At 37.9% G+C, this 18,151-nt stretch overlaps 1 protein-coding gene across 6 annotated transcripts in view; it reads right to left on the bottom strand.

Moving 5' to 3' along the window:
• The window catches only part of LOC126237176 (alpha-methylacyl-CoA racemase), a 141,092-nt gene that overhangs the window by 53,817 nt on the left and 69,124 nt on the right, over positions 1-18,151 (bottom strand). For 5 of the 6 annotated variants that reach the window (XM_049947048.1, XM_049947044.1, XM_049947045.1 and 2 more), the window contains exons 2-3: positions 1,793-1,904; positions 1,578-1,716 (exon numbers count right to left, since the gene is read on the bottom strand). In XM_049947048.1, coding sequence (XP_049803005.1) covers positions 1,578-1,716; positions 1,793-1,900 — 247 coding nt within the window. In that variant the 5' untranslated portion in view covers positions 1,901-1,904. Of the gene's footprint in view, positions 1-1,577; positions 1,717-1,792; positions 1,905-9,280; positions 9,322-18,151 lie in introns of those variants that run through there. The other variant, XM_049947046.1, reaches the window with a different exon arrangement.

Raw genomic sequence — 18,151 nt, 5'->3', positions numbered from 1 at the left:
ATCACCCTGTGGCTAAACATGACTTGGTGCACGGCCAGCACATCTTGGCACAGTGTTACACCGTCCAGGTTATCTGGATACTTCCCAATTTTATAAATGTTCAAAATGTAGCCATATTTAAAACTTAAGTTTCGGTATGTATGTAAAATGACCCATTCCACATCTGAAAATGATGCATGAAACAAACAAAGAACACACACACACACACACAGACACAGACAGAGTTATACCAGTTATGGCTTAAGTGCCCCCTCTTGTCCACAGTGCCCGGAGGAGAAGTATTACAATATTTTGTTTAAAACTGTGTAAAGATGACATAGCTAATACAATAAAATATGGTACACGCACAAAATAAACACAGATTTCCTGCCCAACAAGTAAGAGGGGTAGTCATTAATTCAAAGTTATCGCCTTGAAAAAAAAAAGTTACATTATTAATTTTTTGTTTGTTTGCATGTACATGTCAGCAGTTCTGGTACACATTGAAATCCCCACACCAAAGCACCACAGCAGGCTGCCGGAGGAGCCAAAATATAATAGCACAGACCACTGACAAAACAGAGGTGGGTTGTGCCATTTTGTTTTGGCTACTATATTGGCATGCTACAGTTTTTTGTTTTGGTGATTTCATTGTGTACCAGGACTGTAGACATGTACCTACAAACAAACAAAAAATAATTAAATAACTATTTTTTAGGTGTTGATTAAGCTTTATGACTGCCCATCATACATGGGCAGAACCAACAAAAATTTAATAGTTGACAGTGGCCATATGTATATGTTTTTTCCTGTAGAATTAAAAGATGACTGTATACCTATGATAAAACTATGGATAGCATTATTTTCACAATTATTTCAACCAGTTCAAACAAGAAATCCAAAGCTAAGTGGTGTCATCAGTGTGTGTTTGTTCAGCACTTAAATAATTACAGTAAAGTCTTGATCACACAATTGTAAGTGTAAGTATGTGTTCTTACTCAATAAATGGAGTGTTAGCTCATAAGGTAGTTAAGTCCCTGGCTGTTGAATGTGTGTCGGCACCACACATCAATCAACTATTCATAAGTATTTCCCTTTTTCATATTTTTGTGAAAGTGTTCACTGAATATGACAAAACTTTTATGAGTTTTATAGCAAAATCTGATCACCTTAGACATTGGGCTTTTATAAAAAGAAGAAGATAAGGATTTAATGCTTCATCAACACCAAGGTCCATCATTAGAAATGGGGCACAAGCTTGGGCTGTTTCAGCGATGATGAAGGAAATCATCCGTGCCCTTTCAAAGCAACCACCCTGGCATTTACCTGGAGCAATTTAGGAAAATCACAGAAAACTCAAATGTTGATGGCCAGAGGCAGATCTGAACCATCATCCTCTAGAATGCAAGTCCAGTGCATTAACCACTGCTTCACCTCACTCTGTTTGTGCTTGTGTATTTCACAGCATGGATAAGTAAATGGGCAATATAATACTTTGTATTTATAAATATAACAATCACTGACTCTGTTGATACGAACAGGTGAAAAATTATATCATGGATGATTTTTTAATGCTACTTAATGTATACAGTACATACCTTTTCTATATGGTTCTATCAGAACATCTGCAGTTTTGCATAAGTGTCTGAAAATTGCTGCTCCTTTAGGATGAGTTATGTCAATTGCTACTGACTTCTTTCCATTTGCTATGCAATCAAATACATTTCCATCACCGACCTGCATTAATAAATATTTATTGAGTCATTATAAACTGAGGTTTGGAATAAGGGATAAAGAATGTTAGCAATAATACCTTATCTATTCTGACAACTGTAGCTCCAAATTCAGCCAGAATCATACCACAGAATGGCGCTGGAGCAAGACCAGCCAGCTCAACAACATGAAGTCCTTTGAGAGCCATTCTCCTGAAAAAAAAAAAAAGTTTTTTTGATACTGTAATTGATGCAAAAGCATGACTTTGTTGTTTCCTTTGATTTCATAATTTTTTTTATAAAATCTTAGGGAAAATATTAATTCGCTTTGTGGTAGTTATTTACAAGAACCTATAAAGCTTACAAAACCTGAGATCACAGTAGACGGAGATACTCCTTTAAGACCAAAGAAATTTATGTGCATTATAACTTACTTATTTGTTGCTGCTTGGTAGAATCAATCAACAGCGTAACAATATGCTTTAACAATCACCTGCTGAGCTGGAGTAAAAAATATGAAATTATAAAGTGCTTATAAAGATTGGAATGAAAGCACTGCACAAAAAAAAAGAATCATCAGCACTGTAAAAGCTGTAGCTATCAACATGTTCAAACTGTTGTAAATCTTTATAACTGAAGGATTCTGTTGATGTAATTGTGCAACACAATGAATAAAAGTTTTATTGGTGTAGTGCATTTTTGTGACACAAAGCTATCACATGCATTTTTGTATCAATGTTTAACCTTACTTGTATTTCATAATCATGAGTATCCATGTATAGTGTTAACAAAATCCTCAATCTTTGGTTAAGCTCATTTCCAGAAGAACTATTCTACTCTACTTTGACAAGTGTTTTTCCTCGTTGTCAAATATGGTGCAGTACTGTTGCAGGGTACAAAGATGGATGCCTTCAAGTTTTTTACACTTGAAACAAAGACATAGAGAGTGACCGTTGTTAATGTGGTGTCACAGCCAGACACCACACGTCCTAGGTGGTAGCTTAAATCGGCCGCGGTCCTGTAGTACATGTCGGACCCGCGTGTCGCCACTGTGTGATCGCAAACCTAGCGCCACCACAAGGCAGGTCTCGAGAGACTGACTCGAACTCAGCCCCAGTTGTACGGACGACAGAGCTAGCGACTAGACGTACGAAGCCTTTCTCTCTCATTAGCCGAGAGACAGAATAGCCTTCAGCTAAGTTAATGGCTACGAACTAGCAAGGCGCCATTAGCCTTACAGTTATTGTAATTAAAGTCTCCTTTGTGCGATGTACCACAATGAGTGATTAAAGATAAGTATAATAACAGCTACGTACTTTTCTTCATAGCATTAATTACGTATCCTGTTCCAGTACTTCACGCCCGTCTGCGTTAGTCTCGCGTGCCCTTTAAGCCACCTCTATTTACAAGGTGTTGGCCCAGCTGCCGACACATCAGTTAAGATCGAACAAGAAGCCTGTCGTTGAATTTGCTTCTCAGATATTGTACCAAACAAGAATCTTTTATGTTATTGTACAGACTATTATACTGTTGCATTTATTACTAACTAATATTTTATTTTTATTTTAGACAAATAACATTTAGAATTAATTTTGTGCTATTCTGAGTCACGCAAGGGACTAAAACGGGCATGAGCAAACTTTGGTGACCTACGGGCTGGATTCACACACACATTTCAGCTCGCAGGCCACATAACATGGCAGCAGTGCTCCTAACACAAGATCAAAACTAATGGGCCTGTGACATTAGTATTTAAGGGGTAACAGACCAATATGAATGACACCTCTTTCCCAACAAGCCACACCAACAAATTATGATACGAAAATAACACTGTTTAATGTAACTTTACGTTCATCCATTGGTCACATTTTCATTTATTTGTGCGTCGTAAACAATGCGTCTTTTTCTATGACTTTTTGCAATGGCTGGTTTAAAACTTCCATTGGAAAATTCTGCAACTCTGTTAGTAAAGAAACTATGCTCATGACATGTAAATAAATGAAATTATATGAAGATGGGATGCCAGGCTTCTTGAAATGTCATCATGGAGAAATAAATTCCTATAAAAATAACTGATTGCCACTAATTCATTATAAATTACCCACAATTTCAACAGCTGTAGTGTTCTAATATGTCCACAACAGTCAAGAACTAGCTGCTAATGTTTATGCAAGAAAGAACTGTAAACATGTGAACAGAATGGCAATTGGTCAAACTGATAATAATTGTCCTCACACACAACATATGTCGGTAATACTGAGAATATTTTGGATGACATCAGTACAGTTCCTCGATATTTATAGTATTAACAACAAGATAACACTCAACCTCAGATGGTCATTATATTGACATACTGACAATAGTATTGAAGCTGTGAGGGCCTCCTGACATTTATGTGAAATTCGTATGCACAAATCATATGTTGTTTACACTGCACAGAAAGGCCAAAATTGCTCACACCAACTTCATGAAAAACATCTTCACCAGCAGTGGTTCCTTTTGATGACTATAATGCTAGTAATTCTTCTGTTATTTTGAAGTCCACATCTACACCACGAACAAAAATCGTTAATTGAGCTGTGTCTGACAAATGAGTGCTCTCGTCCAAAGCAATGGAAATTTCTTTGAATGTGGCAGCACGGTCATGCAAACTTTTTTTAATGTCACCAGCCATCAACCCAGTTCAACAAACTACTGTTCATCATGACAAACTTATCTGTTCAAACTTTTTTTTTTATCAGGACATGGTACATTTGCAACATCCAAAGGCACTCCTCCACGAATTCGCCTTCAGAAAAATGCTTTAATGGCTTGTCAATGTTTCTGCTCACTATAAAACTAGCTGTAACCAAACTGTCGCACTGTGTCCCCATTTGTCCAAATTGGAAATTAATAACTTAATTTGGTCTTTCCGCAGTCATCCTGTTAGCTGTTGTTGAGCAGTGTGTTTCATAGAAAATTGCCTTTTCATGTTATATTCTTTTACAACAGATAATGATTCACTACACAACAAGCAAACAGGTTCATTATTGCTGTACATGTGAAGAAGTAATCCTCAGTTGATTTTTCCTGGAACTGATGACATTCAGCACAGGAGGATGGGGCGTGAGTCGTGCTCGGGTAGCTCAGTTGGTAGAGCACTTGCCCGCGAAAGGCAAAGGTCCTGAGTTCGAGTCTCGGTCCGGCACACAGTTTTAATCTGCCAGGAAGTTTCATATCAGCACACACTCTGCTGCAGAGTGAAAATGTCATTCTGGAAACATCCCCCAGGATGTGGCTAAGTTAGCCCCTAGCACAATGGGAACAGAGTTTGCCAGCTGGCCACATAGAATGATCTTTGTATCATCAATAAACTTTGCTTTGAAGATGCAGGTGTTACAATACTGAATCTAACTAATATTGTCACTAATACAAAGTCAGGTAATGAAAAGCATTGTTGCAGCCTAAAAGGAACAATAGCTTTTGTAATGACTAGTGCATGGTGCATTATAGGTTGCAATTTGAATGTCTCAAATGTTAGCAAACATTACAAGATCTTCTACAGTTTGAAGAATTAGTCTTTCTTTTTTAAATTACCACAAATGTCAGTAAGCTATACATGGGCATGAAACAATCATATTGTATCCTTTGATCCCCTAATCATCTTTGCCTCAATTTCTGCTAGCCTCTTCCCCACACCAAATTCCACACTTGCCCCAAAACCCTAACTTCACTCATCTTGCACTCTCACATCTTCTCCACAACCTTCCTCTGATTTACCTCTCACTTCTAGCTCTCTCCTCTACGACATTGTGTGCTACCCAGAAGTTCACCTGCCTGTGGTGAGAAGGAGCCTAATGACACTACATTCTGACCCCGTGCTCCTGCTGTCTTTAGCTGATTTTTTTGAGGTCACAACTACTTTTTGATTAGGATTTCTATGATTTTTTTTTACCATTTTAGATGAATATGAATTGATGTTCCCAACTTTCTTTTTTAAGGAATAAGGACAATATATTTGTACAGAAACCAAACTGTACTATTACATTAATTTTGTCCTTCCTTGCAAGGCTGTAGCTCATTCCCCTCACACCAAACTGTTGCCTTCACACAGTTTTTATATTTTTTCTGTTTTTTACATGGACTATTCCTGTGACAATCTTTACTTAATTTCTTAATAAACTGATTGATACCATCTGGGCAGAGAAAACATAACAAAAATTAAGGACAGCAATGGATCCAAAAAAATTCTTGGGGTGTCTGACAGATTCATTTTGTGAATGATGGGTCACATATTTCATCTTTATAGCACACCTGTACTTTCCGATACCTGTCTCGCAGTCAAAACTTGAAACAGTTCATGCCATTTCCTAGACATGTTAACAATATTTCTCAATAATTAACTGATGGCAGATAGCATCAAAGGTTCTTGATAGATTTATATACAGTCAACAGCATGGTTCATCATCATATATTGCACTGAGAGCTGTAATTTTATTTTCCAAGTAATGTGACTCAAGAAGCAATTTCAATTTTTGTTGTCACTCTAAGTTTGCCACACGCTGTATTGGAGAATGGCATTACTGAATCCAAAACATTTAACTCTGGCCATGAGCATGTAGAAGAACCTTGGTTCAAGTTTAAAAGAATAGTTGAGCATGTATTGATTAGATAAATATGTAGTAGAACATTTCATGAAGGGTGGACACTCCTTCATATACAGTCGACCTAAAGAAACAGCACCTATTACATAATAGATGGAAGACCAAGATTATTGCTATAGAAAGAGATGATGAATGAAATTACTTTAGCCGTCAAGAGGGCAATGCTTGAAGTCAGCAGTTACTACTGTAGCAGAATCTTTTTGTTAGATCTCAGAAAGTCATATATAAGAGCTATCAGTAGCACCAAAGTTAGCAACCATACACTCATGGATGACACAAGAACTAAAATTGATGGTATTAAAGCAAAAGCAGAAATGCTGGATTCCTTTTACATATGTTCCTTTACTATGGGAAATACAGAGGTACTGCCCAATTTGCTTCTTGCGCCATTGCAAAGATGCATGATGTAGACAGTGTCAGTGGTGTTAAGAAACACCTAAAAATCACTGAAATAAAAACAAAGCCCCAGGCCCCAATGGAATCCTTGTTAGTGTCTACAGAATTTACAATCGATTTAGCTCCCATTTTAACAACAATATATTGTAGGTTCTTTGAACAAAAAACTGTGCCTAGTAATTGGAAGTTAGCTCAGGCCACACCACAAAAAGGGTCACAGAAATGATCCACAAAATTTCCATCCCAACTCATTGCCATCCATCTCTTGTAGAATTCTAGAACATATTCTGATCTCAGAGGTGAGTTATCTTTTTGTAGGAAAGGAGACCATTGTGAAATCTTATGGGACTTAACTGCTAAGGTCATTAGTAAAGGAGACCATTCACTGAAAAGCATGGAGCAAGAGTCAATTGGAGTAGGGATGGTGTTAGGTAAACGGGAAGTGATGCAGATAATTGATGAGTGCAAGTGTTAGGTGGTTATAAGGTGATCTGGATAATAGAGCAAGAGTTTGGGGAGTGACTCAACACTTCTCTCTTTAGTGAGTTCTCTCCTTTACTCCTAAAGTATTTACATAAGGACTTATCTCCAATAGAATGACCTGCTTCATGCCAACCATCATGGGTTCCAAAAATATCTATCATGTAAATCCCGAGTTGCACATTTGTCATGACATCCGAAAAACCATGGATTGAGGGAGTCAGGTGGATGCCATATTTCTTGACTTCTGAAAAAACATTTGACTTGTTCCAGACCAATGATTCTTAACAAAACTACAATGAAATGGAGTATTCCAAAATAAATTTAAAAAAAAAAATGACTCAATTGTGGATTCCTTGTTAGGTGAGACACAAAATGTTTTCATGGATTAAGAGTCATCAATGAAAAAGTAGAAAACTTCAGGCATGCCAAGGAAATGTGTTGGTATCCTTGTTCTTCATAGTGTATATTAATGATTTGGCAGACAATATTAATAATAACCTCAGAATTTTTGCAGACGATGCAGTTATCTATAAATGAAATACTGCCTGAAAAAAGGCTCACATATATCCCATCAGATCTTGATAAGTTTTCAGTGTGGTGCAAATAAAGGCACCTAGCTTTAAATGTACAGAAATGTAAAAGCATAAACTTCAAAAATGCTGAAAAGTAGTGCCCCACTACAACACCAGTGAGTCACAATTAGGATCAGCTGACTTGTACAAAAACCTGGCAGTAACAGTTTGAAGGAGTATGAAATGGAATGATCACTTAAGACTCAGTCATGTGTGAAGCAGGTGGGAGCCCAGTTCATTATCAGAATACTACGAAAATGCAGTAAGTCTGTAAAGGAGATTGCTTATATGTTATTTGTGTGTCCCATATTAGAATATTGCTAAAGTGTGTGGGATTCATACCAGATTAGGACTAACAAGCAATACTCTATGTATACAAAGCAGGGTGGCATAAATGTTCACAGCTTGGTCTGACACATAAGAAAGAGCCACAAAAGTGTTGAAAAACTTCGTTTGGTAGATGCTTTAAGATAGATGCCAATTATCCCATGAAAACCCACTTACAAAGTTTGATGAAGCCACATTAAGTGAAGAATCTTGAGAAATTCTTCACTGCCCTACATATCGCTCTCATAAAGACCATGAAGACAAAAATACATTAATTACAGATGCACTACATTTAAGCAGTTACTCTTTCTGTGCAGTGACTCTAATGGGAAGAAACTAACATGTGTATCATGCTAAGTAGCCTCTACCATGTACTTCACAACAGTACTTGTATGTATTTAGAAGTAGAATATGTCTTGTAAGGTTAATTTTAATAATTGAAACAACAGCAAGCTTTATTATGTTTCATACAATTGTTTTGAGATGTAGTAAGAGTAAGCTACATATTACCATTTTATTGTGCGCAATATTTGATTTTTATTAGGTTTTAGTGAAATAAGTCATGAACAGCAGAAGTAAATTATTCTCTTAAAGCACAAAATTATGTCCTGATAGACATGTTTACCAATATTTCATTTCATTTCAGAAATCCATGTTTAGCCAACAAAATCACAGTTATTGGGCAGATTTCACAGTTATTGGGCAGATTACCAGTTTTTATTTTTCACAGCAATCAGCAATCCTCTTCAAACCACATGAATATCATGAAAGTATACCAACACATTGTAGCATGCTTGAAAATATGCATCACCAAAACTGAGATGCAGTGCTATAATGCCATTTTCTTTCTTTTCAGGTTGGTTTCCTTCTCCTGCAATTGTGGCCATAAGCAATCATCTGTGTGCTGTCAACTCTTAAGAGTTTCAAGTGTGTGTCACACAGCTTCAACTTGGAATCTGACAATGTTGAAATGTACAGCTTCTGTATGGTTATTCTCTGTAGCTGCAAGCTTCTCTCCCATCACTACTGGTTGCTGATTCTGTATTGCAAGGTAATCTTTTTAGTGTGGCATATTGTAGACTTCACACGCCCACATCTAGTGAATGTACATTTATCAGTGCAGGTTTCAGCAAAAGGTTCTTTACAATGAATAAGTAGCATGCTGCACCTTTCATCCTTAAGTGGTGTCCGCATATGTAGTCACTTTCACGGAGACATCTGTTTTTGACGTTTTGCCAGCATGAGTGGCTGACTGACATTTTTAAAAGTTCAGCCTCCATTGTTGGTAGCAGACTGGAGCTCAGTCTGTGGCCAGAGGTTATACACTGCCTGTGGAAGAAAAAAAAGAAAAAAAAAAAGAGCGAGAGGATGATGTGCACAGAAGGGGAGGAAGAAATGAAATGAAACTTCAGGGGTTGAGAGGGTATGTGATGTTACTTCAATGATTACAAAATCAAATTAGATAGACCAAGAACTTGGCAGTATCTGCCCACTTATCAGTATGATTATGTACTCCTCTGGCCTGGATGCATACATTAATTCAGATAGGAAGGGTGTCATAAAACCATTGTATCATCTCTTGAGGCAAACTAGCCCACAACTATTGTGACTGCTCCTAGATATCCTTGATACTGAGACAAAACTGATGTTCAAGCTGGTCCTACACATGTGATATTGGTGACAGATCTGAGGATCTTGCTGGCCACAGGAGTACCTCAACATCATGCAGACAGTTCATAGAGCTGTATGCCAAGTGAGAATGTGCACTTTCCTGATTAAAAAAATGGTACTATGATACCGCCAGATGAGAGGTAACACAGGAGGATGCAAGATGTCTGTGATATAATGATGTGCCATCAAAGTTTGTTCAATCACTACCAACTCTGACCTGAGCTCATACCCAATAGTCACCAAGGATAACACCACTGTGCCTCTATGGAACACTGGAAGAATGGGGCCTCTCCCCAGGTCGCCACCATACTCTCAGATGAGGGTCATCTGATGTAGTGGAGAACCATGATCCATCACTGAACACAATCCAGTGCCATTCATCAGTAGTCCATGCTTCTGTATCATAGCACTACTCCAAATGCAGTGTGTTGTGTCAATGGCAGCGTAATCATTCCAGCTACTGCTAGTCTTTGACCAATGGTGCAAGTTAACATAGACTGTACAGGGAGTCCATTACTTGTTTTCAGATAGCACACCCTGATGTAAAGGGTATTACAATGCGTTGGGTGCAAAATAAGTTGATCTTTTCTTATGGTAGTCAGATATGGCCAACTGTAACTGTAACGAAAGTATGCTTGCCCTCACACTCCCTCTGGGCTACTGTCATATTCAAATCCTTATGAATCTGGATACGGCACGAATCAATTAGATGGCAAAATAAAATGAGGCCTCCAACACCTGTCAGGTGCCAATAACACTGTCTCAATTGAATATGTGCCATCTCTGTGTCCTTCTTAGTGATCACTAAATATCCGATGCTGTTGGCATTTGCATACCTATCAGGATATGTAACAATGCCAAAGATGAACACTAAAGCTCTCCAGTGGCCATTCTACCTGTCACTGAGAAATGAATCTCTAATCATTTACATACTAGTTAATGGAGTGTATGTGTGTGAAGGAATATTGACCTCTGACCATTTCTTCTGGGTGCTTCACTTTGTCAGGTAGTGTATGTACTCTCAATGTTAACGTCTCAGTGGATGTTTTCCTGCTCATTATTGCTGTAACTCCTCCAGCATTACTTATGACAATCGTTCATTGGAGCAAAGGAATCCAGGGTCTGCATATATTGAGGTTTTCTTCTGTCTTATTAAAACTATTGTCATGTTTAAGAACTTCAGTGGCTTCCTTGAACAAATGTTAGTGGTGCTTCTCCAGAGCAAGGGCTTGTATGTCAGAAAATTTTATTACATGGATGGTCTCACACATCGTAAGCACTCCTAGCTCATTGACATATAAACTGGTGAAACTTTTGTCCCCTGCTTCAGCCACACATTGGAAAAACTGGCACAAACACAAAGGACTTGGGATATTACATTGAGAAATGAAGAAACAGAAATGTGGACCTGACGAGATGCTAGTCAGCTTTTCTGCTGTTACGTTCTTTACCAAAGTGGCACTCAGTGGCTCTCTGTAGCATATCAATTCCATTTTTCCTACAGGACTTCACCAGGCTGTTTCATGCATGTCTTACCATGAGCTACTTGATGTGGAGTGGTGATTGCTCTGAGCAGTTGAAGGGTGTTACCATGGGCAGTCCACTTTGTCCTATTGCAATTTCTTCATCGAGAATTTCAAAAGACAGACACTGGACTTGGCACCTTGTAAGCCTAAGGTGAGGTACAGGCACATCATATGGATCCATGTTGAGGAACAACTTGGTAACTTCTTAAGATGTCTGAACTGTTTCCATGCCAACATTAAATTTAGTATGGCGGTAGAAAAGTGGTAACAACTACCTTTTCTATATGCTCTAGTTATGAGGAATGGTGAGAACCTGAGCAATAGCATACATCAAAAGCTGACACACATGGACTGATACCTGCAAGAACTTTCAAACCACCAACCAAGCAAGAAAACAGGTATGATAAATATGTTCATAACAAGTGCAAGATGTGTATGTGAGTCATAGCACCTCTGATGCAATATGCAACACCTGGAATGCGTACTCCACCACTTATATAAGAAGTTTTAGAAACATCATGGAGGAATAACGTGCCATAAGAAAAAAGGTTGGGTGTGGCCTTTCTGCCATACATCCCCAGGTTGATGGATGGAATCAACCATATTATTATATAAATATAGCTTGCAGACTACATACAAGTTTATGAAGATAATCAGAGTGTGTCTTAGATCAGCAAAGATCGAAAGAGATCCGCTTGCAGTGACGGGTCTATACTGCATATCATGTACCTGTGGAAAAGTCTGTATTAGAATGACCATGTAATCCATCAGTACCAGGATCAGTGAACATACGTTACTGCAGTTTGGAACAGGTGGAGAAATTGGCAGTGGAGAAATTGGCAGTGGTGAAGCACACACAGAGACCGACCATGTAATAAAATTCGCTGACATGCAGGTTCTCGCTGTGGAGCAGAGCTACTTCACCTATCTGTTACGGGAAGCCACTGAAATCTGTAAACATGACAACAGATTTAATAGAAAAAAGAAAGCCTCTATATAAACAGAACCTGGACACACACAATAGGTACACACAAAAGTCAATAAGTGCAGGCTATGTCATGAGGGTGATGAAACTGCACCACATTTAATTTTCCAGTGAGAAGTGTTGGAGGCCAAAGACAGTATATTCAGGTCATTAATTCCTGATGGAACTGTCTCTAATAAATAATTATAAAAGAATTCCTACTACTCTTTAAAAGTACTGGCTGTCTTTTCTAGAATTACAGGGATACAAATTGCACAATGAACTCAGTTTTGGTGTGGACAACGATGGGCTATGACCATTGTCGTCTTCCTGTGTAAATCGATCAGTCAGTCAAAAAGGATCATTAACTATCTTTCATTCTGCCCGCCTTTTTGTGTCACATGTTTGACAGTAAGAGGAGTAGTAGGACAACAACTTGCTTCATTAACATATGTATCCAATTCCATTTCAGAGTTATAATTGTCAGTTAATCAGTTAATACTAATTTCGTCATATCTGACAGTTTCGTGAAAGGTTTCTTTAGATTTTGGGTTTTGTTGTGGTGTTGACTGCCTGCATAAGGTTGAACTGTGTTGTGGATCTAGCTTTATGGTTGAAGTTTGTCTTTGAATTTCATAGAAATCTCTGTTGAAACTGCTTTAGAAGTAATATCAGACTTAGTTCCTCTTTCACTGAGCATTAGTCCTGTCTAGGACAGGATCTGTTGCACTCATGATATAAAAATTTAAATTTATTTAACTTTGTGGTTAGATGCCCTTTCTGTCATCACAGTGGCCAGTTACCTAAGAGAGGAGAGTCATGTGCATGGAGCCCTGTCCACGAATTATGTAAACTTTGTTCTGTGTGCGATCATGTTTTAACTCCTTGTGAATCATATTTTCTGATACAGAAATTTGCGACCAGCCCAGCATTTGCCTAAATGAGTGTGGGAAACCACCTAGAAACTGCATTCAAGCTGGCCAGTGCACCAGCCACAGTCAACCTGCCATGTGGACTCGATCCTGGTCTGGCTCACCTTACTGTCTCGCAAGCTAGTGCACTCCATGTTACACTATAGTAGATCAGCTGCAGGCTTAGCAACAATGTAATTGTTGCAGGTACATTTACACGTGCACTTGCTTGTGCCAATATCTTTCACCTGTGTTTGTGTGGTAGCACTGACTTTGCTACACTTTTTCTCAGAGCAAACACAAAGGAAGTTGTGAAAACTGGACGTTATAGGGTCTTATATTCCTTTTTGTCACAGTATGCAGAATTCTTTTGGTCACTTTAATTTCTTGAATTTTGTTTTCTTCTAGAAAAACTGGTCAATTCATTCTCCAGTCAGGATGAATACCTAGTGGTTTACACAGAAGTCTGGTGTCGCATATAACAATCCTGCTTCATTCACCTCTTTCCTTCTTTGGCTGCAATGTTGCCTTGCTATTACACTCTACACACTTTTGTTCTGGAAGAATATTTGAATTGAAAGTTTGGATGAAAGTGGTAATTTATTTATTCATCCAATAAATCTCCACAGATTGTTGGATGTCATTTGCATGACACACACACACGCACGCACGCACGCACGCACACACACACACACACACACACACACACACACACACACACACAGGTTACATGTAACTTCAACATTTATTTTAATAGTACAATAAATCAATTATATTTGTTCTTGGTTTAGCAGCAGTAACAATTTTTGCATATTCTTGCTTTATATCTGTTGTACTTCACATGGTTTAAGAATTCTACCACTGAATAGAGGCAGTGATCTAATAAGAATGCCCTTAGGGACTTGTGAAACAGAGAAGATGAAGAAATAACTTTAATTTTATGTGGCAGACTACTTTACATTTGTATTGCACTATTTGTACTGGAGGTTTATAGACTGTTGTCTGTACTGAGTGAACATGGAGTTTCCTTTTTGCCTGGTGTTACATTCATGTATACTACAGTTTTTATTTATCTCTTTGATGTTTGTCCCCACATATTTACAATCTTCTAGAATAAAAAGACAGGGAAGAGGGAGGATGGAAGGCTCTTGAAAGTGGGGCATTTAGCTGGTCTGTAGCTTTATTTAAGTTTTCTTGTAGTTGTGTTTGTGTATCCCCTGTAAGGATTATACTTGTGCCATCTGTACACAAAATATTTAGTTGTAATTCTATGCTTACATCTAGGTCATTTATATACATAAGGAAAAGCGATTTGTCAGGTATGAGGAGAACCATTTTAATGCAGTGCCTCTAATGCCATACCTTTGGAGTTTTTCCAACAGGATTCTGTGGCCCAAAATGTCAAAAGCTTTACTCAGATCTAAGAAAATACCAGCAGCATTTTGTTTATTATCCAGTGCTTCTAGAGCATTTTGTAAGAACTTATATATAGCACTGGTTGTTTCCGAAAGCCATGTTTGGCATCAGCAAGGATTTTGTTCTTATCCAGAAATTCCATTAATCTGTTATACATGATTCTTTCAACGAGTTTGGCAAAAACTGACAATAATGAGACTGGCCTATAGTTAGTTTTCCAAATTTGCTTTGTCACCTTTTTTATGAATATAGTTCACTTTGGCAATTTTAATACATTCAGGAAAGATTCCAGTAGAGAAAGACAAGTTATCTCTGCAAGGGTTGTTGCAATTTGTTTATAATACATTCCTTTATGATAAAATATGGAATACTATCAATTCCTGAGGATGTTTTCGGAAGGTTTTTGCTGTGTGAATAATTTCATTCGGGGATGTGTTGTAGAGATAGATTGAGTGGAGGCAAGTATTTACTTTATTCTGTTGGTTAATTGGGCAATCTTTCTTATTATTAATTATTAGGTTATTTCTATTGTCTTCATAGTACTGCCTGAAGAGATTTGCAATCTGCTGCAGGTCAGTAATTCTCTTGTTGGCACAGTTTAGTGTGATATTTTCCTTTTTCCTATTTCTGTCCTGCTTTATTATTTTCCAGACTGCTTTGCTTTTATTTTCTGTCTCTGTTATAAACTTATCATTAGCCATTACTTTTGCCTGATGTATGACTTTTCTATACACTTGAATATATTTTGTGACATAACTGTTGAGCAGAGAGCATATGTTGTGGTTTTTTCTGTAACTGACCAATTTTCTTTTCCCATTACTTGAGACTTTTATGCTTCTTGTTATCCATGACTTTGGTTTTACATTTGTGTTCCTTGTCACCAGTGTTTTGAGGGGAAATACTGTTTCAAAATAATAACTGAAGATGTCAGAACTTTTCAAGCTTTTTGTTCGTGTCATGCAACTGAGAAACTTCTTCCCACGTTTCTCTTGATAACAAGTGATTGAATATTTCTATGCTTTGTGTGTTGAAACTACTTCCAGTCACAGTCCTTTTGTGGTTTTGTCTGGGTAGTAAACAGTCAGAGGTTTACCACTTGAGCTTCAAGATCACTATAATGTGTGTTTACACATTTTGCAGTATAGGGTGTGTTAACAAATATTTGGTCCACAGTAGTGGATGAAGTTTTTGTAATTCTTGTTGGGGCTGTAACTGTTTGTTTTAAATTGAATGTATCTATTAGGTTGAGCAACAGTTCTTTTCTCCTGCTTGTTGCAAGAAAGTCAGTGTTGAAATCCCCACAGGGTACTATTGATTTCTTGCCTACATGTATTGTATTTAGTAATGTTTCAAGTTTATTGATAAATACCTCAAAGTTCCCATTTGGAGAGCAATAGATACATACAACTGTCTTGACTTCGGAATGCTTTCTGCTCCTGAGATGTTCATCCATGTGGCTGCCTCTCTAGTGGTGCTGTTGTTGGTTTCTTGCACCCCATCATTTCTGCAGATTTTCTTAGATTGCTCAGGCTCATTGGCTGCTTGCATTTGATGGTTTTCGGTCTCATCTGGCACAGAGATAAATGGTCCACTTCCAGCCTAGAGAGATGTCACTTCTGTTACCATAAACTTCTTATTTATAGAATTAGACACAACACATTTGTCGTCGAGAGGTATGGCTACCGAGATATCCAGCTTCAGGTGTAGTTTTTGACCTACTATTTCTAAAATCTTGCAAATAATGAATTTCTTTCCCACTCTGTTGAGATTGAGGCCATCATTTGGGTGGAATATTCTTCCAAGTTCACTTATATCCATTAATGTTGCATTTTTAAAGCCTCTGCAGATATTTTGAATGTCTTTGTTTGCTTTTTGTACCTCTTCATTTACACAGGACCAGTCCGGTAGGTCATGGTGATGTGCAACTGAAAAAACGATCACATTTGTGTTTATGAACTCAAGCAATCTTCGCTTAAGAGAAATCGTGAGTTCCTTTGCCGTATGTTCCAGTGAGGAAAACAGAAGTCATTTGCGCTCAATTCCAATACTTTTTCATGGCTTACTGCAGTCACAGCTTTGAAATTGGCACCTGGTTTCACAATGGTGTTGATTTTGTAAATACATCTATTACTTAATTCAGTGGCTATTCCTTGTCCTTGACTATCTGTAACCAGATCAATTTTAGCTGTGCTGTTTGAGGGAAGTTCACATGTTTCAAAAATACTATTGTGGACTGCTATGGCTTTCTTTTGAACTAGTGCCCTTGATCATTTTTTGTATGGGAGACATCAATGTCCCAATTTGTTTGCTTGAGTTTGGCAGGTTTTTACTGTTCACAATCACTTTTTGTTCAATCTCTTTCCGCAGTGTAATATTTTGTTGTTTAAGGCCTATCTGTGTTGCACAGTCCTGTTTATATCCACGTGGTTCAATGTTAACTTCTTCATTACAGTCCTCGGCAGGTCACTATTCACTCTCTTCATCATGTCTCAAATTTATGTTATGCCATGAATTGCCTTTCCTATTCTTTTTTGACAGTTGTTCCAGCTCCTGAGCTCTTCCTCACTGTATACAAACCATTACTGGGTTGTACCACCCAAGTAAAAGTAGATAACCACCCATTGTATTTAGCAGTACTGTCAAATTCTTTTAAGCTATTTCATCAGATCCTGGCCAGCATCTAATGAAAATACTGGTGGGACCCTAATGTGCAAATCACTCACCAATGTTTTAGTATTCAGTGGTGCTCTGACAATGGGGAATGCAGGAGGAATGTATTGTTTGTATTTGGGTCCTGCTCATGAAGGACACAGCTTTCGTATAGTCTTATTGGGGCCATGGCGATGTCGACGTGTGTGATATCTGGTATCTTCAACAAACAGTGTGACATAGGACCCGTAATAAGAGAAGGGCTGTCAACAACAACTAATACTTCACCCTGAGGAGACATTTAGGGAGCACACTTGCTGCTTCAGTGGTGAGTGCTCTTATTTATACATATATGGAATTTTCCAGTGACCTACAATATTTGATAAATAAGGTCCCAGAACCTTCCAGAAATCAAATATAGCTGCAGGAGCAGGGCTCAAACTGGTGACCTACATACCACTAGCCAGTGACTATAACTGCTAGGCCACTATACCGATGAACATGATGCACAGTATGTGGCAATATCACAGACAGCTGCATGAAAGAGAACCTTCACAGATGTGGAATGAGTAGACATTACTCAAGTTCAGTTTAACACAGTAAAATTAAAAGAAATACACTAATTATGAAAAAACTGTAAGAAGCCAATACCCTGGTTTTCAAATCAATGTAATGAGAGAGACTAAGTGTAACATACACTGGCCCTGGGCTTCTTGATCAATTTTTCTGTGTGTTGATGCCTTATTAGCTGGGTCCCAAGGAAAGTCACACTTAGTGCTTTACTTAGTATATGATCGTTTGTGTCTATTCTAGCTGGTATTTTCTATTTGTTCAAAATTTTACAACAATAGTCTTTGTGGGACTAAGACAAATTGTTCTTTGTAAACCAGTTACAAGCATGT

Source organism: Schistocerca nitens, chromosome 2 (assembly GCF_023898315.1).
Source record: "Schistocerca nitens isolate TAMUIC-IGC-003100 chromosome 2, iqSchNite1.1, whole genome shotgun sequence".
Lineage (NCBI taxonomy): Eukaryota > Metazoa > Arthropoda > Insecta > Orthoptera > Acrididae > Schistocerca > Schistocerca nitens.
Note: the sequence above shows the minus strand (reverse complement) of the source record. Positions and strands in the feature narration are given on the sequence as shown.